At 43.5% G+C, this 27618-nt stretch overlaps 1 protein-coding gene across 2 annotated transcripts in view; it reads right to left on the bottom strand.

Moving 5' to 3' along the window:
- SEMA3A (semaphorin 3A) overlaps positions 1–27618 on the bottom strand; it is a 190362-nt gene that overhangs the window by 18108 nt on the left and 144636 nt on the right. For both annotated transcript variants that reach the window (XM_053387699.1, XM_053387697.1), the window contains 7 exons: positions 14551–14693; positions 13566–13680; positions 13374–13443; positions 12437–12581; positions 9114–9333; positions 5510–5601; positions 1979–2020 (listed from right to left, as the gene is read on the bottom strand). In XM_053387699.1, the coding sequence (XP_053243674.1) occupies positions 1979–2020; positions 5510–5601; positions 9114–9333; positions 12437–12581; positions 13374–13443; positions 13566–13680; positions 14551–14693 (827 nt within the window). The remainder of the gene's footprint in view (positions 1–1978; positions 2021–5509; positions 5602–9113; positions 9334–12436; positions 12582–13373; positions 13444–13565; positions 13681–14550; positions 14694–27618) is intronic.

The raw sequence follows: 27618 nt of genomic DNA on the forward strand, positions 1-27618 counted from the left end.
GTTCCTTTGTCAAAATGCCCCCCCTTTTCATGTTTTCCCCTCGTTATCTCTGAAGTGCCTCCCAAATTCTGAGTGCCAAAGTACTGTCATGCATTTGTGGAGGGCCACATTCCCCTATATTCCTGAGTCTAATCAAAGTAAGACTCAGTCAAGGTTGGGGGAGTTAAAACTGTGCCAAACAAGGGACCCCTGAATTTAGCATGTTAAAACACAAGCCAGGCTGGCTTCCTGCTTCCTGGAAATCACCAGCTCATGGTGGTTCCAGATGGGTGGCAATTGCTTGACATTGATAGCATGACAACTCCCACTTTGTATAAAGCAGTTGCGTGTTGAGTCCCACAGTGCCACCCCCCAAAATAATTCACACTTCACACTTCAATTTTTGTTTAAGGTTTTTGGCATAATTTTTGGCCACAACTTTATTCAAATACCAAAAATGTGAGTGGTTGCTTAGGCATTGGTTATGACTATCTGTCCTTGCCCCCCAAGGACAGAGCTGGCCCTTCTGGACACCAACGGAAGCCAGCGTGGGAAACAAGTATTGGGTGAGAAATGAAGCTGGGAATCAGACCCTCACCTCTCACCCTCATGTTCCTATGGGGCTTGCACGGCCCAAGTCCGGCTCCACGGACAAGGACGAAAAGAATGGCAAGCCCCTGGATTCCTTTAACGGAATTCCCTTTCCGCATCATTTGGAGGGATAGGCACTTATCCCTCCAAGCACCAATTTAACCAATGCCTAACCGCCAACCTTACAAGTTGTGACGATTTGCTACGCAGTAGGCAAAAACCAAATGGCACCAGCCAATCAGCCAAATGGCAAAATTCCTACCAGGCCCCCGCTCCAAGGCGGACGACCCCATGACAGGCATAGCAAGGTCAAGCGAGCAAAAAACCACCCTATGAAAGGGAGGGAGGGCGGGTGATCCGGTGCAAAACGGCCAAGAGGACGTCCCATCGTCTGGCCCCTATATTTAAAGCCTCTGACCCCTCCTCCGAATTGGCAAGAACCAAAATTCCCCAGCAACCCAATTAACCCCTTAAGGCTAGGGTTCCATACCAAATTTGCCTAGTCATGACAGAGTGGCCTGTTCCCCCAACCGCAACACGTGCTCTCTGTTAGAGAGAACACGCTTTGCTATACACTGAAAACTTCCATTGTGATCAATGGGTCTTTGTAAAAGTGGATCTTGCACATTCATTCGCCCCTAGTTCATGGGTAGGCAAACTAAGGCCCAGGGGCCGGATCTGGCCCAATTGCCTTCTAAATGTGCCCACAAACGGTCTGGGAATCAGTGTGTTTTTATATGAGTAGAATGTGTCCTTTTATTTAAAATGCATCTCTGGGTTATTTGTGGGGCCTGCCTGGTGTTTCTACATGAGTAGAATGTGTGCTTTTATTTAAAATGCATCTCTGGGTTGTAGGAAACATAGGAATTCATTCATCCCCCCCGCCAAAAAAATATATAGTTTGGTCCCCCACAAGGTCTGAGGGACAGTGGACCGGCCCCCTGCTGAAAAAGTTTGCTGACCCCTGCACTGGACACTTCTATTGTGATCAATGGGTCTTTGTAAAAGTGCATTTTGCACATTCATTAGCCCTTAGTTGGTGTTATAGAGGAAGAAGCAGGTGAGAAGGAAGCCTGGTAGAGATTGTGCCAATGTTGGAGAACAGGAGATTTGACCCTCATGACCTGCAGCCAGTGACTCCTGGGGATGCAACATCTCTAGAGCTCGGAACAAGGATCTTTGTTTCAGAGACTAATTAGGCAGTTCATTTCCACTTCATAGCTAGCGAAGCACACGTAAAGTCTTTCCCTCTTCTTTGTCTGTCAGAATTTCCATAAGAAACTAGAAACATTTATGAAAAGGAATGGGAGGCAGCTGGCATCAATATCTTTTCAGGCAAGCAAGTTAAGGTCTCTGAAATATGGGACCCAATAAATATTTAAGAGTCTCAAGATCGTATGTACAGTACCTGCTTTGTGGAAATCTTCATGGCTGAAATAGCTGTGGGTTCCTGGAAAAGAGAGAGTTACAGTTATAGCAAAGATGCTTTAAATAGCTGCTTCCCTTAAGACGATGAGAACTGGGTGCCTCGCTGTGGATTGCTCTTACTGACTTTCACGCTGAAACACCGTTGTTGCTATGGATGCATTCAAATGCATTTGTGCCTGCGCAATTGTGCATGTTGAAACTCAACACAAGGATTAATCAAGCATGCATTCTACAAAGGTCCAGTGGAGGCGTCCTAGCAGCCCTGCAAAAATAGTGGTTTGCAAATTGGGAGTCAGCTTCAGGAGTGCACACCTATGTCCCTTTCTCAGTGGGAATTATTCCCCCTTTAACCATGGTTTAGCATCATACTGAAGCTAACCAGGGTCCCTCTTCTTCAGGGCTTATCAACTGCTGTGTGATTCCTTTGCTTCATAATATTGGCAGCTGCTAGGGAGACAGGGAACTGCAGATCATGATGATGTCGCCATACCAGTAAATATGCAAAATGGTATGTAGAGGGGGACAACTCTGAGCAGGGCTGCTATTTCTGGAAGGAATGCCACATTGAGGAATATGTGTAGATCTGTCTTATGGATTGTAGACTTTCTATTTTCTTATAGGTTCCTCATACGGGTTCAGTTTCTATCAAGGTACGCTGACATAGCCTGCTTCAAGCTTTCACACTTCACCCCCGGCCAGCCCATGGGGAACTGGATATGGCTCAGTAGATGCTAAGCATGCAGACTCTCCAGTGCAAATGGGTTATTAAACTTGGTATTGGAAGGCATCAATTACAGGCCTTACCGAAATGTTTGCTCAGCTGTTCAGGGAGACACTGCACAAATCAGGTTAAAAAGGCATTTGTTATCAGTGCAATACATCTGGAATGCCTTCAGTTTGGCTGGAGCTGTCAATGAAAAGTGTTGTGTTCGGCATTCTGTAATTCAGGCTGTTAAATTCATTCTTTGGTGACATAAAATTAGATCCACCCACCCCAGGGATATGTGGAAACTCAAAAGTGATGGGTTGCATTGAAACTTCGTATCAGATTTCTACCTAGGACTCGATTCCTTTGGCGCATTAACCAACCCCCCTTCAAACTCCAGCTGCACCTGCAAGGAGAATAATTTCAACAGTATTTTATGGCAGCTGATAAGGAGCTCTTGGGGTCATGCTGAATGTTGAGGTGTGTGCATCCCCAGGCACCTTCACACCAGGATGTTCAACACAGCAAGGGAGCAGAGGAATTGCAATGCTTCCTTTTAATGGTTTCTGGTGGTCCCCTCTTCCCACCTTTTCATTTTGCCCTTCAAGGGCAAAGCAAGGGCAAATTTGCACTGCCACGCCAAATAGCGCCTTTGCCAAGCCTCCTACCACTTTCTCTCCTGACTGCTAAGCCATTTTGGACTTTGGAAGTAGCTTCGGACAAGCGGAAAGCAAGAGACAAAGAGGTAGCTAAGCACCCGTCCTCCTGCCCACATGTGCGACGGCCACTAAGGGTGGAGTTTCAGCCTCCATGTCAGCTGTCAAAGATGTTTTTGCTGTCAGTTCCATCACTGAGTCCACCCGTTTTTTTGGCTAAGGACTCACCTTGCCAGATTCTGCCAGCCTCTGTTTCTGATTGATCAGATACTGCTCTGGCTCAGCCCCAGACTTGCATGGGTCAACTACTAGTCACAGCTCCATGCCCATCCCAGCACAGGTGATGGGACTCAAAACCAAAAGTTGGAAACCACTTTTTCAAGGCTGCAAAATGTGATACAATGGTCCCCCCCCCCTCTCTCTCTCTCTCCCCACACACCCCCTCAATCTGAGTCACCATAGCCTACCTCTAGGCATCTGAAATGTAAGGCAAAAGCCTCCAGGACAGAAGACATGATTTGTTCCAGAAAGTGAGACCAAGAACCTCTACTTTTAGAAATTAAGCTCTTGGCTTGTCTCTTTAATTTTTGGCTTAACAGAGCGTGGCATTCGTTTTGTTTCATTTGTAGAAGCTCATGCAACGGCCAGGTCCCTAGACTGCTTTATACTATAAGTAGCCGATTTGCTGCAGGCAGCAGAGAAAACAACCACAGGCCACCAGCTACTCTTGTGATTTCATCTCATTCCTTGAGATTTATTTCTTGTTCAAAACCAGGGGCTCAGATACCCACTGCACAATTAACCAGAACCTGACAATGAGGCACACCTCATTGAGTCAGTGGCTCATTCACACACAGGTTGCACTTCCGATGTAAAGCCCAGAACGTTGCATGCAAACAGTCCTAGAATACATGGCCCAAATAACATGGTGCCTCTTCATAAGGCAAAGCAAGCAAGTGTTGGGATGGGTGGAAACCAAGAAGTCTCGCTTTGTAGGATGTTGCTTCTGGGAGAAGGGAAAGCTTGGCATGGGATAGCCTGAGAGGATTTGTGAATCAGAACGGGGCTGTCATTTTCTTTCTTTTTTAATTCTTAGCCAGTTAAATTTTAACAGTGACAATTAAATCTACATAAATCTGCAGATGAATGAACGAGAATTCCAATGAAAGACAGGAAGCTCTCAAACACTTGGTCCATCTAGGTCAGAAGCATCTGCAGCGACTGGCTGTGGCTCTCTGGGGATCCAGTCAAGGGATCCAGCCATCACACCTGAGGCCCTTGCCTCCCTGTGATCTACCACTGAGCAAGGAAAACAAACAATTCCCTTTGTTTCTAGACAATGCTTCCATATGCTGCTGTTGGCATCATTTATAAAAAGGCATCTCTCGCTGCGTAGAAGAGATGTGGAATCCCACTTCCAAGATAATTTGTAAATTCTTACATTAAAGTAACTCCTTTTTAAAAAATCTGCCTGACTGACTATGCGACAAGTTTTTAACTCATCAAAATGTTTATTGAATCAAGTTGATTAATCGGCAGTACAACTCAATCTCAGCTTTATCTTCTCATTTTCTCCATACTCCCCAGGATGGCACGAGATCAAAATCCATTTAAACAAAAACATGCATTGGAAATCAGCTCCTAAAAACCATGCCAACTTTTGCCTACATTGTGTACTTCTTCAAAATTATTCTTAATTGTCATGTCATAGAAACCCTCAATGTCAGATAACAGACTTTTCACTACGCCTTTGTCTTCATGTCATATGCCCAGATGTAGAATTAATTCTGTATATTTTCCTGGGGAGAAGACAGGCAGCAAGACCTTCAAATGTTACAGATGGTTTTCACTGTAAATTGCAAACAGTCATATCTATTGGTTTGAGCGGCCCAGTGAACAAGGGGGGGGGAGGAGGGGAGGAGAGCCAGCAATGTAATTTTTGCTATTAGCTCACAACTGGCACTGAAAGCTCTGAGGTTTATTTTGACTAGTGCCTGAAACTCTAATTGAGAAGCTAATTAGAAAGGTTTGCTGGACTCTTCCACAATAAACCCCGTCTCTGCAGCTGCCTGCAGAGGGTGGCGGGGGCAACAGCAGCAGCAGCAGCAGGGGAGCGAAAACAGATAACCAACTTTTCAATCACACTCACCCGAAAGACTGTCATTTCTTCCAGCAAAACTTCTTCCAAATCATGCCACGTCTCTTTAGGGATAGAAACTACTTTCAAAACTGTCCCAATATCTGAAATAAAGACAGATACCATTTTCCCCCTTGAGCCCAAGAGCAGTCCAATCTCAGATCTACAGGAGTTTTATGTTTCCCACAATACAAATTATCGTATTTCAAAAAGGGGATTATGCAGCAATGTGTTCTTTAGAGTCGGCTCCATACAATGCCCACTTACCTTCAAAACGATCTCAAAAGTTCTTAAAAGTTTCCAAAGAAGGATTATATTGAAATCTTTTAATTGCAAAAAAACCCGAAAATCTGAACCCTGAACCCATTTTAGCTGTCAGCAAATGAACAGGGCAGTGTAATGCTACCAATGAAATGTCAGCTGCCACAAATGTGTATTTAAAGCCAGGAATACACTGGATCAGCCAGGGCTACATTTTATGATTTATTCTCAAGTCCAAAGTATTCCATGTTTTCTTTTTCTTTCTTTTTAAAAATAATAATACAAGGGCAGATGTGAAAGTGAGACTTCATGGGGACGCACAGACAGCTGGAGGGATGCTGCCAAATTAATTAAGTTGACAGATCTGTTAGGAATCAGCTGGTGATTCCGAACAGTGCAGAGTTTGAGTTGAGAGTCCTGCATTGGACTATATGATTCTTCGGGGTACCAATTCTATGATTCTTTGAGATACAGCAACCAATATTGATGTTGTGTTTTCTCAAAACCTTATCAGGCCTAGGGGACAGCGTCCCTGGAAGATATATATATAATTTCTATACTGCTCTATACCCGAAGGTCTCAGTGCGGTTCACATAAAATATAAAATACATAAAATCAAAACAAAACCAGCAACCTAATAATAATAATAAAAAAAACCAAAAAAGCCAGCATTTTTAAGCAGGGTATAGGATGTAGATCAAGTCAGGCAAAGGCCTGGTTGAAAAGGAAAATTTTTGCCTGGCGCCTAAAGGTGTACAGTGGTACCTCTGGTTGCAAATGGGATCCATTCCGGAGGCCCGTTCGCAACGTGAAAAGCCCCCAACCTGAAATGCCGAATCTGCGCAGGTGCGCGGTGCGATTTGGCACTTGTGTGCATGCGCGAAGCGTGATTCAGCACCGCCTGCGCATGTGCAAGTGGCAAAACCCAGAAGTAACCCTTTCTGATACTTCCAGGTCACCGCAGGAAGCAACCTGAAAAAATGTAACATGAAGCAAACGTAACATGAGATATGACTGTACAGTCATACCTTGGGTTGAATGTGATTCGGGATGAGTGTGTTCAAGTTGTGCTCCACGGCAACCCGGAAGTAACGGAGCTCGTTACTTCTGGGTTTCGCCGCTTGCACATATGCAGACGCTCAAAATGACTTCACGTGCATGCATAGAAACGGCGAAAAGCGACGCACGGATGCGCAGACGTGCCGTCGCTGGTTACGTTCGCTTCTAGATGCGAACGAGGCTCCAGAACGGATCCCGTTCGCATCTAGAGGTACCACTGTATAGTGAAGGTGCCAGGCGATAGCTAGTCTGTTGCAGGGTTGCTGAGAACTGTTTGCAAGGGGGAAACTAAAGAGCCCAGAATTATAAGGGAAATAATTTGGATGTGCTTTAAATGTATCCTGTGTGTACAGGATTACCGACTTTAGGCCCTGCCGCTGTTCATCTGCCTCCAACGGCAGCTTTTTTTCTTGGGCAGCCAGTGAAAACATTTCTCCCTCTACTGTGAAAAGCTTCCCCTGCCGTAGGCAGACAAATCACTTCACCCAACACTGCAGAATAACTGACCTGCAAATTGTCAGTTTTTCTTAACGGAGTATTCCAGGTGGAAGAGGGGAAGGGGATAAAAACACTTTACTAAGCTTAGAAGTTGTGTGGGGATGCGGGGGGCAAAGGATGTCATTCGGAAGCTACCGTTTTAAACAAAGTCTATATCAATTTTGTCAGCATCAAAGACTGGAAGATTTAAGTTCTTGCAGCAGGAGGAGAGACCACTACAAAGTAATGGAGAACTGGATTATTGCCACGTCTAAAACATTTTGAATTCTACAACCGAGGTTTGACAAAGCCAAAGAAGTCAGCCTAGCAGATAGGCACAATCCTTGCATTAAATCTTTAATATAAATAGTTCTATTTTAAGAGGGACCTTCCCTTCCCCCACCATTAGTGGATTGCTGCTCTCTAAAGCCTCTGAGGTCAAATGCACATGTGTTAAGCCCTACAGTGTCTCTGATCAGGCCTCAGGCATCCAAAGTGAAGCTTTATCTGTACTCAAGATCAGGCTTACGTGGAATAATATTTCAAACAATTTCACACAAAGTGAACCAGGCCCCTCATTTCAGATCAGCAAGCTTTGGCGAGTAACTCATCTTACAAGATAAAATTACTGTTATTAATTCACGTTTACTGAAAGATGGACTCGAGACTGTGTTAAATGATCCGCTCTTGCCCTCAAGTCAAATTATGAGGGCAAAAATATGCATTTTGGTCTGCTGGAGAGGGATCGAAGTGAACCATCGCTGAGGTGAGAGTTAGGGCAAAGTATCCAGATGTATACTTAAAACAACAACAATGCTGAATTAATCACATTTCCTTTCCACTAGGACTCAGGGAAACAACATAACTTACTTCCTCCTTAACTTGCACTAGACCTCGGGAAAAGATGGTGGTATTTTCATTTAGCATTTATTTTTGTTTAAGTGACGCTGCTGTGGCCCTTGCTATAGTGGGAATTAAAATCTTGTTCTCTGAGATTAATCAACCAGACCACATTGCCAAGGTAACTGTCAAACTCAGATGAGATTTAAGATGGAAGTCCGCTGGCTGTGAGCTGGGAAGGACTGCAGAGTGGAAGACAAGGAGATAGTCTTGCTTTTCCAGAGATCAGGATAAAAAAAGACTGAAGTCACACACAGCTTGAACTTAATTCAAGCTTTAATTGAATTAGTATTAAATTGGGAGTCCCCAGGGGTTGGCAGCTCCTAGACCAGAAGGGAGAATACAGAACTAAAGGCTGCTGCATACAAGATAAAACAAAGTGTTTTGAACTAGCGTGCTCTCCAACGTGCTATATCCAGGACATTGGGGAAGTATTTTGGATATGGGAAATTATTCAAATGTGCAAGCCCCAAGCTACAAACTGAAATGGCATAGTCCAGACATAAGTTGATCATCCAGTGAGAAACTGGGTCTAGAGTTATTTAAATGGATGTGGTAATTACGTCAATCAAGTAAATTGCAGTCCACCCAAAATAGCGTTGAGCCTTGCTTGTAAGCGATTCAGTGAGCCACACTAGAAGACAAGAACAGGGCTCTTTTTCAGCAGGAACCCACCTGAACCCAGTTCTGGCACCTTTCAGGCAGGTGCCATTGCCATTCAAAGAGAACAAGGGAGGCGTTCATGGTGAGTTTTGGCACCTCTTGATTTAGAAATATAGCACTGGCTACTTTCCACCAAAAACTGCTTTGGTGCAAGTCCATTCGTGTTGACGGTACTTGCACAGAAGGAATGCCAAACATCTTGGACTCTTCTGCTCTGCTTTCCATTCACTGTCTAAAGAGGTTTGTGGAGCCTTACCTGTCCCAATGAACATGACATCATACTGGCCATCCTCTGCATCTACCCGATCGACCACGATTTGTGTGAACTGGTAATCCAAATCTGTTTTGATCATTATGGGGCGATTATTGATGGGAAATACAGGGTTGTACATCGCTGGGTGGCTTCTTGCAAATGTGATGACTTCATCAGGAAGATCCTTGGTTGAGTCAAAGCCACCAAATGTTTTGCTTGGACACTGGGGAGGGGGATGGCAAAAGAGAATATTGTCAAGAGATTACAACAGTGAAATTCCCATTTCCTCAGTGTATACACTGAGGTCTTCGCAACAACCTTAGGTTTTTGCATGGTGCTGCTGCATCATCAGTATACTGTGTCCAATGCTAGTCCTGCTCAGAGGTTTTATTAGTAGTGTCCTTTATTTTAATAGGTCTACTCTGAGTAGGACTAAAGTTGGTTACAACCTAGCATCACCAATATAGAGATAGATGAGTCAATCTGTGGATATACAATCCCTCCAGAATATGCAAGCCAGTGATTTGCTGAATTCAAATCTAAGCATAAGCAGAAGATTGCCAAGTGTCTGTAGGTAAATTGCATTTTATGGGGATAATAAGAATACTGGCCTGAGCATTCAGATAAATTGTGCTGTTGGAGAGTTCCAATCAAACATCTGATTTGGCTTCCACTCTGCCTTCACCTCTTTCTCCAACTCCAAACAATTCTTAGCTTGGGGAAGGGGGAGGTGGTACCAGGTGAATTTGGACCAAGCTCAAAGGTGGGCTTTACTCAACCTGAATTGGGGCAGCCCTGTTCAAGTTCACATTTCAAGCTTCCCTCTCGCCTCATTCCTAAAGACGTGCAAAGTGCTTTGAACACTTGAAGTGTAAAATATTGATAGCATTATTATACTTTATGTTCATTTCCTTTGATTAAGAACACAAATGCCCTAGTGTTGCAATAACCTGCATCGCCTCTGTAGTCCTAAAACATACAGCACTTGAAAGCCAAAATGTAATTAAACAACAATCCTGATCTTGCAACACGCTCTGTAGGGAGAAAAATCAATTATCATGGCTATCATCTTATTAACAATTCATCAGGGAGGCATTAAAAACAACAACATGTGTCTTTTAAAAGAATAGGAAGGTGTCCTCCATCACAGCACCAGTTCTATGCAGCCTGGTTTTTATCATATATTAGGTATCATTTTATTATGTGCTTTTTCCTAGCAGCAAAACTCAAGTATCCACTTTTATTAGTGAATATCAGAGCCTGAGATAATTGCATATCAAACACAATTAAAAACCAGAAAAACTGCAGGAGGTTCCCTTCTTCTGTTTTTTGTTATCAATGCCACATTCTAGCAGTTAAATAATACCAACAATTAACAACAGTTTTTTCATAGCTTATAGCAATTTTGCATTAAAAAAAATCCATATTTCACATCCCAAAGGCAATCTTGATTTTCCAGATGGAGTGCAATACTGATTACTTGCATTAATTAGATAATGATTAATCGGATAATGTATGAGAAGTGCTTTGAACAAGAAAAGTAATTTAGAAGTGCTAAGTATTGTTAATGCAGCTGGGAATTCATATACAAGAACATGTGTGAATAATCTTTTTGGATTTTCTAAATGGACTGTCTCGATCATTTTCAAGCAGCCATCTATAAACGTTGAATTTACAAGGAACGAACACACTACGAGACGTCCAAGGACGTTGTGGGCACTTTCCCCTCTCAAATTCCCCAGTTCAATGGTGCACTGGGATCCCTTAGGAAACCTAAGTGCTAAATCATTTCAAGGAATTCATCCTTCATATACTGTATTGATTTCTTGTTTGCATCCCTAGTGCTTTAAATGGAAGCTGTGAAGCTAAAAATCCATGTTGCCTCTGCATAATCCAGCTTCCCTTAGAGCTGATTAACATGCCCCGTTCCTCTGCAAAACGTATATTTAGGGAGGCACCAGCCACGTCTTTCCCCCATGGTTGTGTGCAATTGTAATGATAATTTCAATGATTGCTTCATACCACTTTTAAATATTTTTTATCTTGCTGTACACCAGCCTGATGTTTTGTGAGAGGGCAGTAGATAAGTACTTTAATACTTCTGTGAACCACCCTGAGACCTCTGGGTATAGAGCGGTATATAAATTCAATAAATAATAATAATAAACAATCAAATATAAATTATTTGGCTGTGCAGACAAGCCTGTGAATTTCAATGGAGAGCAGGTTTACTGCACTTAAGGGAGCTGGCAGATAAAAGATTACTGGAGGTGTGCAGTACAATTTCATGCATGTTCACTCTGAAGTCATCCGTAGTACATTTAATAGGTCCAATGGCCAAATTAAGTTTGGTTTTTGCTACATAGTTCTGTCCTTGGGTGTTGGTTTTTTTTTGTTTTTATCAGTACAGTATACTAGGGTTGGGACACATATTCAGAAAAAACACACGTATGGACCTCTCAGAAAGATGCCACTTCATAGTATGTGGAAGAACGCACTGTGTTATGGTTAGAGGTAGGTAGCCGTGTTGGTCTGCCATAGTAGAAACAAAATAAAAAAAATTCCTTCCAGTAGCACCTTAGAGATCAACTTTGTTATTGGTATCAGCTTTCGTGTGCATGCACACTTCTTCAGATACCACCAAAGCTCATACCAATACCAAACTTAGTTGGTCTCTAAGGAAGGAATTTTTTTATTTTGTTTCTAGACTGTGTTATGGTCCTCAACACCAAAAATCCCCTGCCCTTTTCTCTGAACGTATTGATTGACTCAGAATTCATTTTTATTTATTTTTTATTATTAGACTTGCATACCGCCCTTCTCATCATTATATCTCAGGGTGGTTCACAAGATCAAAGCATTTAAATGAGATGTCGTTCACAGTTAGAAGGCATGCCATACTATTTCAATAGGCAATTGAAATTCATGGACTGCTTTGGGTGGATGAAAGAAGAGTTTGGAGTTGATATCCCGCTTTATCACTACCCGAAGGAGTCTCAAAGCGGCTAACATTCTCCTTTCCCTTCCTCCCCCACAACAAACACTCTGTGAGGTGTGTGGGGCTGAGAGACTTCAGAGAAGTGTGACTGGCCCAAGGTCACCCAGCAGCTGCATGTGGAGGAGCGGAGACGCGAACCCGGTTCACCAGATTACGAGACTACCGCTCTTAACCACTACACCACACTGAAATCAATGTGCATGCTTCTAGAGCGATTCCTCAACAATTATCCCTACAGAGAAAACAGTGGTATTCCCCCCCCCCCCAGATAAATGCCTGCCAATACTGCTTGGGCACCACCTGGCTGCCTAGTGAGTAGGGCACTTACAGTTCCTGGTCGTGGGTATGGGACTCTTCCTTGGTAGGGAACCCACTGATAGTTGGGACCATCTCTGTGAGCATATGGTCCCAGGAACACCCTCCTCACGTCCGTCATGCTATACATGCACACAGCTGATCCTTTAAAGATGTTGCTAATAATAGACAGGGTGGAAAAACAGATAGGTGGAGAGGGAAAAAAGAAGCAATTGTTTCTAAATTAGAGAGGTTCTAGAAATACCAGCTTTCCATTTATTTATTTTCTGTCGGCCAAAAAACCCAACAGCAACCTTGTGCAATTGTCTAACCAAATCAAAATGAAATGCTTTGAAAATGGGATTCAGTCGAAACAATTTACTTTGATAGAGAATTATATCCACATTTTAATTTCCCCTTCCCTCCATGATCTTCAGGCATTTACTGTCCTTTAGGTCCCCTTCTTCTCCATAGCTAGCTATGGGTGCACCAGACCAGCACCCATGGGGCTCAGTTTCCTTGAGCACTTACAAACCAGGCAAGTGACAACCCTCTGAAAGGGTCTGGAGTTGTTGCTTGTACGGTGTGTAAATTCTCTCTGAAGAGCCAAAGCAAAAACATAGGGACAGGATTTGGCTTCCAGGTCAATGGAAACAAAAAGTTTGCATTCAAGACGCACCAGGCGCAATTAGGCCTCCTATACAACACATACTAAGAAAAGGGTTAATGCAGAAAAACACACACACACACATTCTTTTAAACTGTGTGACCGCAGACTTCTGAGCGATTATATATATTGCTCATAGGAAACCTCCAGTTCATTAACCTCTTACATCTACTACTTTTCTAGCAGTTCAAAGGTTGAGAAAATGCCTTCTCTTTTAAAGGACCAAGTTAACAAAGAAAGCTTTTAAAAACGGGCAGACTCCATGCTCCCCCCCCCCCAAGAAGTAAAATGATATGTCCGCTACCTGGAAGTTGTAAACACTCCATAGATGATTGGGGTTTTAGGGTCCTTTGAGTTCATTAGAAACACATCCTCTGTCAAAATAAATAAAATAAAATAAGGGGCAAGAAGCAAAAACAGCCGCCAATTTAGTAATGAGCATGCAGCTGGCAAGAGAGAGAATGGCTCTGTCTTCAGAAACAATTTGACCACTTACGGAGCTCATCAAAATGAGTGTCAATGCCGTTGGGACCTGGAACCGAACAAATCAGGCGTGCTTTGAGGAAAGTGGTCCACTTGTTGACGAGACTTCTGTGGCCACCAAAGTCATTCTACAAAAGAAATAGCTCATGTCAGGACATCAAAACAGAGTCTGCTTATTGTGTAGGAAATCTCAGACTGCACCTGGAAAGCGTGGAGGAAAAGTCAGTGTGGAGAAGCCCTCAGTGAAGCTGTAGTGACACATGGGAGTTCCCACTTCAGTGCAGCCATGTGTAGGGTCCCACCTCCTCCACACATGGCCTTGTCCAGTTAGGAACTGGAAGTGGCAATATAGCACCAGAGGTTTGTGACTCTCTGTGCAGAATCGCCATGAAGTTCAGAGGGGAGGAAGGAGGTTTGTAGCTGGCTGCAATCCATCGGCCCAGTTTACAGGTAGCCTCTGCTGCTAGTTTTCCAAACTTTACTCCAAAGAGGAAAGGTATATCTCACTTAAAGACAACGAGAGCATTTCCAGACTGTTGCTGCTGCTCTACAAACGTTACACCTGCTTTCACCACAAGCTTCCCAAATGAAGACTGGAATATAAGCCTAAAAAGAGAAATAACTGTTCTTACATGAAGTTGGAGTCACAGGCCAAGTTCAGGTGAACAGAATGCCTCAGACCTGTGCATTACCATGGGCTTCGCTACTTCTTTTGCTGTGAGAGCAGAAGAGCAAAAGCTTCTGCTTTTATTTCAGCACAAACTGCAATTCCGTGTTTTGTTTGAACTCAGGAACTGTGGTTTGTTCGAACTAGAGTTAGTTTAAGCAAACCAGACTCAAACTGAGCCCAAAGCTTACCATTGTTAAATACCTTATTATACCTATTATTTGACACATCCACCCACAATACTAAATATACCGGTATTAGTGAAGTGATCTTTCTTTACAAGTGGAAGAATATGATTGTGAGTGTATTCATCATCCAGTCACAGTTTTACCTTGCAGATCTGTCCTATCCTGGCATGTGTAGCTTTTCCAGAATGCTCCCCATCAATTGCATTTTCACGGAAGAAAAAATAGATCTTGTCATCCTCTGGGTTGTCACTTTCGGGGATCAGGTGAGCGCTAATAAACCGAGGATCTGAAAAGAAAATGCAAGTCTGTACTACAGTAATGACAGATGGATTACAACAAAGGATCAGAGTGAGTGGGGGAATGGAGCTTATAAATATCTATTGCATAAGCTTTGGGTCATTCAGATTGTAGATCTTCCCAAGACTTGGTGAGGGATTTCACAGTTTCTTCTTCCACAAAAACTCTAGCACTTACTACGATTTGCCCACAGGTCCCTGAAGACTTAGCTACTGCACTTTGAGGCTGATATGACTGAGCTATGATTAATGTTCATGATATGGACAAAAACAAGTGGATGAAATTTTGAGGAGCAGCAGAAGATAGGGCAACGTTAGGACCAGCCAAAATTGCAAGTTGATTTATGATCCTTGGTGTGAGCTGGAGTGAGCAATCTTATTCTTCAGTTTCTAGTCATCACCCATTGCTGAGGAGAGTTCGCCCATCACTTTAGTGGGAAAATAAATAGGGAGACACCAATCACAGGGAAATGAAAGGAGGAAAACTCCAGCAACATAAAGGGAAAAGGCTTCTATTAAGACCAACCTGTTTCAAACCAAATTCTTTCTCAGGATCAATGTTTTTTTCTGGGGGGGGGTGTGCAGAGGTACGCATACCCCTAAACATTTTGTGTGAATCTACATTTGGCCTCATTGAGGGGCAGTATTTCAATATGAGTAGGAAAATGAGAGCACCCCTAAACATTTCTTAAGAACAAAAGCACTGCTCAGGATCATTATGAATATAAACAGTATAAAGCTATTAAACACACACACACAAACAAACAAACACAGTCTTTGGGGCACTTGTAATTTTATCAGCAAAGGAAAGAAAAGGGATTACTGTTTTTTTATCCTTTAGAATGTTCTAATTTCATACTAAAACACAATATTTCTTTAGTTATGCCTAACCAATGTAAATAACACATAAAGAAAATGGTGCAAATTAACTTCAGCAGCATGTGCTTCCTGGCTCTGATCCAGCTTTACTCAAACATAAAAAGTCGCACAGAAAGAGAACCTCCAAATTTGCTTTGAGTTTTGCTCCTAGTGGCATCAGCTGGGAGGGCAATATGTCTCTACACCATATCATCAAAGGGCTCAGCCTGCAAGTTTATTGGTGGCAGCTGAGCACTTCAGTCCAGATCTCTTCTTTTCATCAAAATCTGTTTGATTTTGAGTTGCTTAATATTGAGTTGCTGAAACGGAAAACGAATACTATGAGTTAGGGGAGTTCTCTTGCACAACACTGGAATAATTTTAAGGGAATTCACTCTTAAAGCAAAATTTAAAGCAAATTTGGAGGTTCTCTTTCTGCTTTCATGGAATCGGAGAGATTCCATGGGAAACCAAGAGATTCACTACATTACGTAAAGAGGAAGGCGCCTCAGCTGGACCAGAGTAACTATGCATGTCACTGCATGAATAAATGGCTTTGGAAAGCATTTTCACTGTTTCTGACTGGTCAAACTTTCGGGCTGTTTAGCCACCTGGATAAATCAATATATTTCAAATCAATGAAAGAATGTTTTCATGTCAGCTGAGCAGCCATCTGTGCTTTTGATCATTTAGTTTCTGTTCTCTGTAGCTCTGCAATTCCTACATAGAGTATAAGAAATAAACAAAGCCGATAGGATAGGCCCAGAGACATGCATTTATAAGCATGCATGCATTGCATACGAAGCAACTTAACAGCACAACAGAAGCTTTTCATGTTTATGATGACCTACAAGAATGAAGAGAGCACAAAAAATATTTCAACGTGCGCGCGCACACACGCACGCACACACGCACACACACACAATCTGCTCTATCTGTTAGTTTCCATCATGTTGCATTCAAGCAATACCAAAGCTCCAAACAGCCACACTGAAAACAAAAACAAAACCATCTGCTCATAACTCTGTTTTTGATAAGCAACAGGAAGTGACCCCCAAGTTTAAAAGTCAGAATGTAAGGCATTCGGGGATGCATGAATATAATATTTTAAAAGTGATTTGAAAGGAGAAGAGTTCACTAATGTAAACATATGCAGCTGCCTTATATTGAGTCAGATCATTGCCCCGCAGAGTCTCTTCTTATTGGCTGTGTCTTTCCAAACGCAAATCAGATTCTGATGAATCCTAAATCCTAAGCTTAGGTCTCATGCCCAGAAAGCAGGGGGCCAAGTGGTTGTCCGCTTGTCCCGTGCTTTCTAGGTCCTCATCTGAGTTTTTCTTGCCACTTTCCCCTGGAAAACCCACTCTTTAGCGCTAAATTGGAACAAACAGCAATCCACACAACACCCAATTGCCAATTGTTCCAATTCAGAGAGTTCAACTTTGGGTTCCCCTGGGAGAAAGCAGAAGGGCAAACAGAGGGGTGGATGAGCCCTTCACTGACCTGATTCACAGAAATTCAGGATATGTCTGTGGTGAAAATGGTTCTCCTTCAAATCACTTCAGAATGAATCTGGGGGCTCTTGAAGATTTGTGAGAAATTCTGGGTCCATTGGAGCTGCTCTGAGTGTGACTTCCCCAAACTCCCCAAATACAGAAAATACCAGGGAGGGGAAGATAGGAGGGGGGCGGGGGATAGATTTGTGACTGACAGCTCTTGCTTCCAACCAAGGGATAACTTTACCAGGGCTCTCCTTTTACTTCCAATCACAGTAATTCTGCGAGAAATGCAGAAGGATGGAAGAAAACAAACAAACAAACAAAAAACAAGCAAGCAACCAACCACTGAGCTGTTTTTTATACTCAGAATAACTCCTTCACCCCAGCACTAATCCTTCTGGAATTTTGCAGGATACTTCCCTAGGGGCACATCAACAGTGCACGCTGTTTTTCATGCAAAGGGCACCCACTTTGACTTTCAAGTGTTATAACTGTCTTCACTGCACCTCAGCATGCCACGACATCATCCTGTATGGTAGTATCAACAACAGACTTGCACAAAATCCAAAACAAATACAACTTTAGAATTTCTCCGCCCTAGTCACAAACAATCTGTGTTGAAGTGCATTAAAAATAACAAACTTCAAAAAAAGAAAAAAAGAGAGAGGAGAAAATGTCTAGAACATGATTAAGCATGATCAAAGAAGGATAAAGCCACAGTGGTAAGCTTTCTCAACTTTAACCAGGTCTCTGATCTCTATGCCAAATCTAAAAATAGACCTTGGTTTACAACAATCAAAGCAAATAATAAAATAATGTATACTCCCCCCATCTCTTTTCTTTAACAGGAAAAAAAATTGTTGTAACTCTAACAGTATTTCCTATAAACACTACATTTTGGGTGCCTCACTTCCATTAACAGTTCTTCCCAATTTTTATTGGCAGAAACCACAATTAAGGCATCCTTGATCTAACAGATGCAACTTAAAGAAGAGGCGCAGAGCTGACTCTAAGATTCGTTGTTTTCTTAAGCAATAGCAACATGTTTTGCTTGTCTCAGCATTTCAAGCTCAGATGAAGCTAGGGATAAATCAATCTAATACTCTTTCTTGAGTATTTCTTGCCAGCTACATGACTAAACTACAAAAGGAAAACCAACACAAGAACATAAGGTAGTATTCCCAAATGAGTTATATTGAGGATTTCAATTGTGATATATACAACAGTTAATATGGGCATTTGTTGTTAGTTTATGGCTTATGTGTGTGGTACGGAAGCTGTACTACCCAGGACAGGATGGGGTTGTGCAGAGTTGTTAAGGCAGCAGAGAGCATTGTTGGCTGCCTACTCTCCACCTTAGAGCAGATTTATGCCACAAGGTGCCATAGGAAGGCACTCGACATGGTAAAAGATCCATCGCATCCTGGTCACTGTCTCTTCGAGCTTCTGCCGTCGGGACGGAGATACAGGACGATGAAGACAAGAACGAGCCGTCTTAAGAACAGCTTCTTCTCCAGAGCGATCTCGGCCCTGAATGGGAAGCCTGGACTTTGAAAGTCATCTAATCTTCCTTGCTGTACTATACTGTATTGTTTAATTAGTGTTTTTATGGAGCAGTCAAGTAATTTCGTTGTCCCCGAGAGGGGGCAATGACAATAAAGATATTATTATTATTATTATTATTATTATTATTATTATTATTATTATTAGACATTCTAACAATACTGAGCAAATGCACACCCAGGAAGTCTAACAAGGGGCATCTATTGTACGAGATGGCTTTCAAGAAGACTGAATTAATGTCCTCTTCATGGTCTGATTTTTGCCCATGCGATAAATTAAGTGAAAGAATTAATTTTGGAAATGTTGTTTTACCATTTGGATGTTACAATTACTCTGCTTTAATGTATATTATTGGAGGTGCAGTTACAATAAAATGATAGAGAGGAAACAAGACGAAGACCAAGGAACCAAAAACCAACAGTGAGCAACAGAAACAGGAAGCAGCTTGGACGTATGAAAAATAGTCTCTTTTTTCTTTCTTTTTAATCTGGAGGGGTGAGAGAGGCACGGAGAAGGAATCAAAGTGTCCTCAGAGAGTCTGAAGGCGCAACTCAAGCTCAGAGGTTGCCAATGCAGTGCCTGCAGGAACAAATGCACCCGCAAAGGTCTTCCCTGGCACCCTCACGGTTCTCTCCCCCTCCCCCATTTTAGGGCTGAAATAGGAAGTTCTCTTGTTTGCTAAGGGCAGCATCCAAACAAAGGCACATCATCCAATCCCAGAGATGCTACTTCCAGTCTATCTGAAGGAGCGTCTCCACCCCCATCGTTCAGCCTGGAAACTGAGATCCAGCGCCAAGGGCCTCTTGGTAGTTCCCTCCTTGCGAGAAGTGAATTTACAGGGAACCAGGCACAGGGCCTTCTCAGCAGTGGCGCCCACCCTGTGGAATGTCCTCCCACCAGATGTCAAAGAAATAAACAACTACCAGACTTTTAGAAGATATCTGAAGGCAGCCCTGTTTAGGGTAGCTTTTAATCCTGGATGAATCATTGTATTTTAATATTCTGCTGGAAGCCGCCCAGAGTGGCTGGGGAAACCCAGCCAGATATGCGGGGTATAAAAAATAATTTGTTGTAGTTGTAGTTGTTGAGTATAAATAATAAGTTTTAGTAGTAGTAGTTGTTAATAATAATAATAATAATAATAATAATAATAATAATAATATTCTGAAAGGCACTGACTGGTTGCAAGTCAAACACCTCCATGTAAAGCTAATCTCCCCCCACTGCCAGCCCACCCTATAAGCCAGGGCGGTCCAACTTTTCATGCCAAGTAGGCTGCAAGAGTACTTTGGCACAGAACACCAATGCAATTCTGGGCTGCATCAATAGGAGTATAGCATCTAGATCAAGGGAAGTAATAGTGCCACTGTATTCTGCTCTGGTCAGACCTCACCTGGAGTACTGTGTCCAGTTCTGGGCACCACAGTTCAAGAAGGACACTGACAAACTGGAACGTGTCCAGAGGAGGGCAACCAAAATGGTCAAAGGCCTGGAAACGATGCCTTATGAGGAACGGCTAAGGGAGCTGGGCATGTTTAGCCTGGAGAAGAGGAGGTTAAGGGGTGATATGATAGCCATGTTCAAATATATAAAAGGATGTCACATAGAGGAGGGAGAAAGGTTGTTTTCTGCTGCTCCAGAGAAGCGGACACGGAGCAATGGATCCAAACTGCAGGAAAGAAGATTCCACCTAAACATTAGGAAGAACTTCCTGACAGTAAGAGCTGTTCGACAGTGGAATTTGCTGCCAAGGAGTGTGGTGGAGTCTCCTTCTTTGGAGGTCTTTAAGCAGAGGCTTGACAACCATATGTCAGGAGTGCTCTGATGGTGTTTCCTGCTTGGCAGGGGGTTGGACTCGATGGCCCTTGTGGTCTCTTCCAACTCTATGATTCTATGATTCTACGTGGGCCACACACTGCCTTGTCGTGCGGGGGGAGGAGAGTGAAGCCAAAATTTGACGCTCCCCTCCAGCTCACTTGCTCCCTTCCCAAAGGCTTTGGGAAAGAAGCAGGAGGCACTGGCCGGGTGCTCAGCTCTCCCATCCAAGCTTAGGGAAGGAGGAAGGACGACTCCAGGACCTTGTCAGAGCCCAGGGCCTCCTTCCCAAAGCCCAGCGCCTCCTTATCTGACTTTGGAAGGCAGCAAGGGGGGGGGGCCAAGCAAAAAAGGCTTTGAGGTCTGCATGCACGTTGGGCCCCCCTATTATAAGCAATTGGCTATGAGCTTGTGGTTGCATGTGATTTGCATCATATCCATTTCTCATTCCTGAAGACAGCAAATGGCACACCGTGGTTTGTAGGAATATTAGCCTGAATCTATGTTCTGCCTCAGCGCCTAGGACTTGCCGATCGCATGGTCGGTGGTTCGAATCCCCGTGGCGGGGTGAGCTCCCATCGTTCGGTCCCAGCTCCTGCCCACCTAGCAGTTCGAAAGCACCCCTAAGTGCAAGTAGATAAATAGGTACCGCTTTCTAGCGGGAAGGTAAATGGCATTTCCGTGTGCTGCGCTGGTGCTGGCTCGCCAGAGCAGCTTCGTCACGCTGGCCACATGACCTCGGACAGTGGACAGCGCTGGCTCCCGGCCTCTAGAGTGAGATGAGCACACAACCCTAGAGTCTGTCAAGACTGGCCCGTACAGGCAGGGGTACCTTTACCTTTACCTTTATGTTCTGCAATATAATTCTTTTGGCATTATTTCCCTCAGATATACAGTGGTACCTCAGGTTAAGAACTTAATTCGTTCTAGAGGTCCGTTCTTAACCTGAAACTGTTCTTAACCTGAAGCACCACTTAAGCTAATGGGGCCTCCTGCTGCTGCCATGCCGCCAGAGCACGATTTCTGTTCTCATCTTGAAGCAAAGTTCTTAACCCGAGGTACTATTTTGTACTTGTCCTTTCATTTCAAACATTCATCTCTACCACAACTGATGTATTTGGGCTATGAGGGGGATTGTTTAATGTACATTTTTACTGATTTTTTTACAACTGAAATCACTTGCTAAGGCAATGAAGAAGGGAGAGAGGAAGACTGGCCGTTTAGGATTTCCGATTTGTTTTACTAGTTGGCGGCGGGGGGGGGGAGGGAGATAATACTTCTTTGTCTGGAAAATTGTTAAATGCCACACTTTATATTCAGAAAAGCCTGTTGAGAAAAAAAAAGCAAGAAAGAAAATGTTGAGCTGTGGTATAATTATCAGTTCCCAAGGCCTTTGTTCTTAAAGAGACAACAATAGTTTTGATTCTCTGTAATGACTAATTATATGATGAAGAAAAAATGAACACAGAAGTTCAGTGAAATTATACTGTAATTCTCCAAGTAAATTAGGTTTCTCACAAAACATTCCATATCAGCTGCCTGGATTGCTTAATTTTAAGAAGGTAATTATCAGTGCTCACCATGTTTAGATGTGCTAACACACTCACTATATAAATAAATCTGAATTTACACAGCTGAACTTGGGTGATCTGGCCATGTATGGCCAGATGAGATGACTTATTAACGATGAGATGATACCTTGCATGTGTCAACCAGCCATTGCAGAAAGCATGTTCAGACTTGTGTTTGAACATGTGAATGTCAAAGTGTGCCATGCAAGCCCTGCCCTCAATGCCCTTGTGCCCATCTGCCCCAGATGGGGAGCATCTACGAGTGGCTTCTACTCATGTTCACTTGACTGCAAGCAAAGCCCACCATGACACTGGCTCCCCGATCTTGCAGAGGGCTCTGCTCATGCTCAAGCGAATGTGAGCGAAGTCCCATGCAGATCTTCCCTGCACACAACACAGAGAAGGTTGGGCACTAAGCAGGTTGAGGGATGCTGAGATTCCTGCATTGCAGGGAGTTGGACTAGATTAGGGGTCAGCAACCTTTTTCAGCCATGGGCCGGTCCACTGTCCCTCAGACCATGTGGTAGGCCAGACTATATTTTTTCGGGGGGGGAGGGGAAATGAACAAATTCCTATGCCCCACAAATAACCCAGAGATGCATTTTAAATAAAAGGAAACATTCTACTCATGTAAAAACACACTGACCATCCGTGGCCGGATTTAGAAGGCGATTGGGCCGGATCGAGCTCCGGGTTCTTAGGTTGCCTACCTCTGGACTAGATGATCCTTGTGTCCCTTCCAACTGTATAATTCTATGCAGACAAGGTTGCTGGAGGTAGGGTTTGTGTGCATGCACCTGCCCCACCGGCCAAATTCTGCCATTTGTGTGTTCTGGTGAATGCCTGAATATGCATATATTAGTCCCAACTGATAGACTTTTCTTATCACCCAATGGTGACTCAAACAGTGGAGTCAATTACTACATCTGGTTGTGTCTTGAAGCAACCAAGATGTATTCATGAAACAAACCCTTTATTGGCAAAAGCCTTTTGGAGTCCTGTGGGCACTATGCGCTGGGTGTGCCCACCTGCTTGCCCCTGTCATGACTGCCCCATTACTTGTCCTCTCCATCTGAAGCACTGTCCACAATGACTGCCTATTAATTTATTTGAAAAAAGGTAAAGGTACCCCTGACCATTAGGTCCATTCGTGGCCGACTCTGGGGTTGCGGCGCTCATCTCGCTTTATTGGCTGAGGGAGCCGGCGTACAGCTTCTGGGTCATGTGGCCAGCATGTCTAAGCTGCTTCTGGTGAACCAGAGCAGTGCACGGAAATGCCATTTACCTTCCCGCCAGAGCGGTACCTATTTATCTACTTGCACTTTGACGTGCTTTCGAACTGCTAGGTTGGGAGGAGCAGGGACCGAGCAATGGGAGCTCACCCCGTCGTGGAGATTCGAACCACCGACCTTCTGATCGGCAAGCCCTAGGCTCTGTGGTTTAACCCACAGCGCCACCCATGTCCCAATTTATTTGTATAGATAGCAGTATATTAGTATGTCTATATAACCCACCCATCCATCCCTCATTTTATCTGGATGCCGCCTTTCCATAGTTCAAAGCTGCTCAAGGCGGCTTACAACATTAAAACAATCACATAATTGCAAAAATAACCAAAGTACTCATAAACAAAACATAAAACATCAGAAAGCACACAACCAAACTGAGAAATTTTCACATAAAACATAATAAAATTTAAAAATAAAGATACAAAAAATAGTATTAATAACAGCACACCCCGGCCGGTCAACAAAACCCCCTAAACAACGAGTCTGTTGAACAACCTCAGCTTTTGCAGCTGGAGTCAGTCTGGGCCCCGCCCGCCCAGGCCAGGTGGAAAATGACCTGCAGGGCAGAGAGCAGGCCTTCCAGGACTCACAGCCATGATGGTCCATCACCAAACGGCCCCAGGGGAAGTTACAAATAGATAGCAGTGAAAAGGAGTGCAGTGTACATTTAAAACTACCAATATCAGAGGAACCAAACATTGCCTGGAAGTGGCAGCAATGAGGGCTCTGGGGCCCAGCAGGGAGTCCCTTCCTGGCAGGTGGGCATCAGCAGGTGTCCACAGGTACCAGCCCCATATGCCGTGGTGCACTTTGCATGTACCCCTTTGGATTAATAGTGTTATGTACTGAGTTGAATAGGATCCAAAAGGCAGCAGTCTGATTGGTCCTAGAACAATAGGATCCAAAAGGCAGCAGTCTGATTGGTCCTAGAACAATAGGATTCAGAATGCAGCAGTCTGATTGGTCCTAGAACAATGCAGCAGTATGATTGGTTGGCAGGAACTACCCAATCATGCTCCAGATAGAAGTGAATCCACAACCTGATTGGCTTACAGTAGAATTCCGGAATTAGCCAATCATGTGCAGCCCATGGTGTAAATAATGTATATAAAGCAGGTACTTTGAGGGGACATTGATTCATTCCTCCTCACCACTATGAGCTGAATAAAGAGCATGAAATCACTTTGCGACTCTGAGTATATTTCAAATAGGCATGTGGCTCCCTATTAATCAGAGGGCTGCAAGTGCCAAGCGCAATACAGTTTTCCTCTGGGTTCCTGGGTGGGAGGAGTCCTGGAACCATAGGTGGTATCTGAATGCCCAGCAAGAAGCCCACTGAAAAGAGAGAGGATGCAATGGAAGAACTGAGGGAACATTCAGCACAATTCTCCCCATCACAAATCATATTTTGATGCATTTCAAAAAAGTAAACAGGCCAGGTATCCCTGAGTGATACTCTTAAACTTGTTTTGAGATTGCTACACGATGATCAAAGAAAACGAAGATCATGGCCACTGGTCCCATCACCTCCTGGCAAATAGAAGGGGAAGAAATGGAGGCAGTGGGAGATTTTACTTTCTTGGGCTCCATGATCACTGCAGATGGTGACAGGAGCCACAAAATTAAAAGACGCCTGCTTCTTGGGAGAAAAGCAATGACAAACCTAGACAGCATCTTAAAAAGTAGAGACCTTGCTGACAAAGGTCCGTATAGTTAAAGCTATGGTTTTCCCAGTAGTGATGTATGGAAGTGAGAGCTGGACCATAAAGAAGGCTGATCACCAAAGAATTGATGCTTTTGAATTATGATGCTGGAGGAGACTCTTGAGAGTTTCATGGACTGCAAGAAGATCAGACCTATCCATTCTGAAGGAAATCAGCCCTGAGTGCTCACTGGAAGGACAGATCCTGAAGCTGAGGCTCCAGTACTTTGGCCACCTCATGAGAAGAGAAGACTCCCTGGAAAAGACCCTGATGTTGGGAAAGATGGAGGGCACAAGGAGAAGGGGACGACAGAGGACGAGATGGTGGGACAGTGTTCTCGAAGCTACCAGCATGAGTTTGACCAAACTGTGGGAGGCAGTGGAAGACAGGAGTGCCTGGTGTGCTCTGGTTCATGGGGTCACGAAGAGTCGGGCACGACTAAACGATTAAACAACAGCAACAACAACATCATGATGAGCTACCTAAAGGATTCTCGGGATATTGCCTACCTGCAGAGCTGTCTTCCACATTCACAGTTTGTCTTGTGTAAAACCATCACGCTGTACCTTCTCCATGCCTGCCTTAACTCCTGTACCTGAGATTCATTAGTTTCTTCATGTTCCATTTACCCTCAGCCCTCACATCCCTTTCTTCATTCACATTTGCATTTTAAACATTTAGTGCTTTCTTCTTTGCAGACTCAGAGCTGCAAATCTGGGGTCACATTGAATATATTTTTGTGCATCTTATAATTAACTTTCACAGCTAGAGTAGACAAACTTGACACAAAATCTATTAAAGGAAGATTAAATCCACAGCGCCAGTTAAGTTTGAAATAAGCAATGGTTGAATGATTGTGGGGGTTTTTTTTACACTAACCTGTCATGTTAGTGAAATAACACAAAATTCATCAAGAGATAGAAACAACAGTTGGCAGAGCAGAGGACAAAAAAAAATATTCTTCATTACCCCTTTTGGTATTCAGTGTTATCACATCAATTATGACAGCCCTGTTTGGTATTCATGTGGCTAGAATGTGTAATTTCAAATTTAATTTAGCAACAGAAAATGTGAAGAATAAACACCAGTATTTTAGCTCAGAGGATCTCATTTATGGGCTTATCACTGATGTGATATTGCTGAGTTTTTTTTAAAAAAAATATATGAGCAAATTTGGAGGGGGGAGAAGGGGAAAGTTTTTTGAATCAAAAGGCAAAGATACAGAACAGGCTTGTTTGATCACACAGTCCATCTTCCTGTCACTGTATGAGTGTTCTCTCTCTTTTGTACTTTAAAGGTCAGCTCTAGTTTACTAAAGTCTGTCAAGTTTCTTCCCTAATGCATACATGGAAAAATCAACACTGATATGAATTCTGGTGACTCTAGCAATGCAGTGATTTTGCAGCTTATCACAACCCCAAAGCCAGGTGTTATTTCTGCAAAGGGGAGTGTGTGCCTCTGTGAAAGGGTGTGTGGAAATGTTGCATTATAAATGTTGCATTATAAGTGAGAAGACAGCACTTGTGTAAATGGTGAAAAAGCCCAGAAAACAAATCTGCTCTGACTGGTTCGTATTTAAAGCAGGCATGCTATTTTTGTTTAAACCAAGTGTCTGTCATTGGACAGGTGCACACAGTTTAGGAGACACAGTGCAACTTGCTTCTGCCAGGGTCATAGAATCATAGAATCATAGAATCATAGAGTTGGAAGAGACCACAAGGGCCATCGAGTCCAACCCCCTGCCAAGCAGGAAACACCATCAGAGCACTCCTGACATATGGTTGTCAAGCCTTTGCTTAAAGACCTCCAAAGAAGGAGACTCCACCACACTCCTTGGCAGCAAATTCCACAGTCTAACAGCTCTTACTGTCAGGAAGTTCTTCCTAATGTTTAGGTGGAATCTTCTTTCTTGTAGTTTGGATCCATTGCTCCGTGTCCACTTCTCTGGAGCAGCAGAAAACAACCTTTCTCCCTCCTCTATGTGACATCCTTTTATATATTTGAACATGGCTATCATATCACCCCTTAACCTCCTCTTCTCCAGGCTAAACATGCCCAGCTCCCTTAGCTGTTCCTCATAAGGCATCGCTTCCAGGCCTTTCACCATTTTGGTTGCCCTCCTCTGGACACGTTCCTACTCGAGAGTAGGATGATCTCCTGACAACAACATGCACAGAAATGCACTTGCTTGCATGCTCCCGCTGGAACTGGAAGCCTCTTGTTCAGTCCCCCCCTTCCGTTTTGCAACATGCCCTGATGTCCTACGCATTCTAGTGCCATGAGGAAAGTGGCCAGGGAAATGCATGATATTGTGATGCAGAAATATAGGTACATCCGAATATGGGCAGATCTGTGCTTACCTCCGGCCACTGGAGGTAGCCCCACCCATTTAGGACACCATCACTCACCCCACCACCCTGAAAAGAAAGAAGAAAGTTGGGAAGGAGTGGCTAGAGGATAAATGAGAGAGAGAGAGAGAGAGAGAGAGAGAGAGAGAGAGAGAGAGCACAAGAGAGGAATGAGTAATATGGTAAAAAATAAATAAAAGTGAGCCCCATGTTGTCAGCTGAAGCAAAATATCAGACAATCTAGAAGACTGATAGGAAGCTCCATTGTG

Source organism: Podarcis raffonei, chromosome 5, assembly GCF_027172205.1.
Source record: "Podarcis raffonei isolate rPodRaf1 chromosome 5, rPodRaf1.pri, whole genome shotgun sequence".
In the NCBI taxonomy this organism is placed as follows: Eukaryota; Metazoa; Chordata; class Lepidosauria; order Squamata; family Lacertidae; genus Podarcis; species Podarcis raffonei.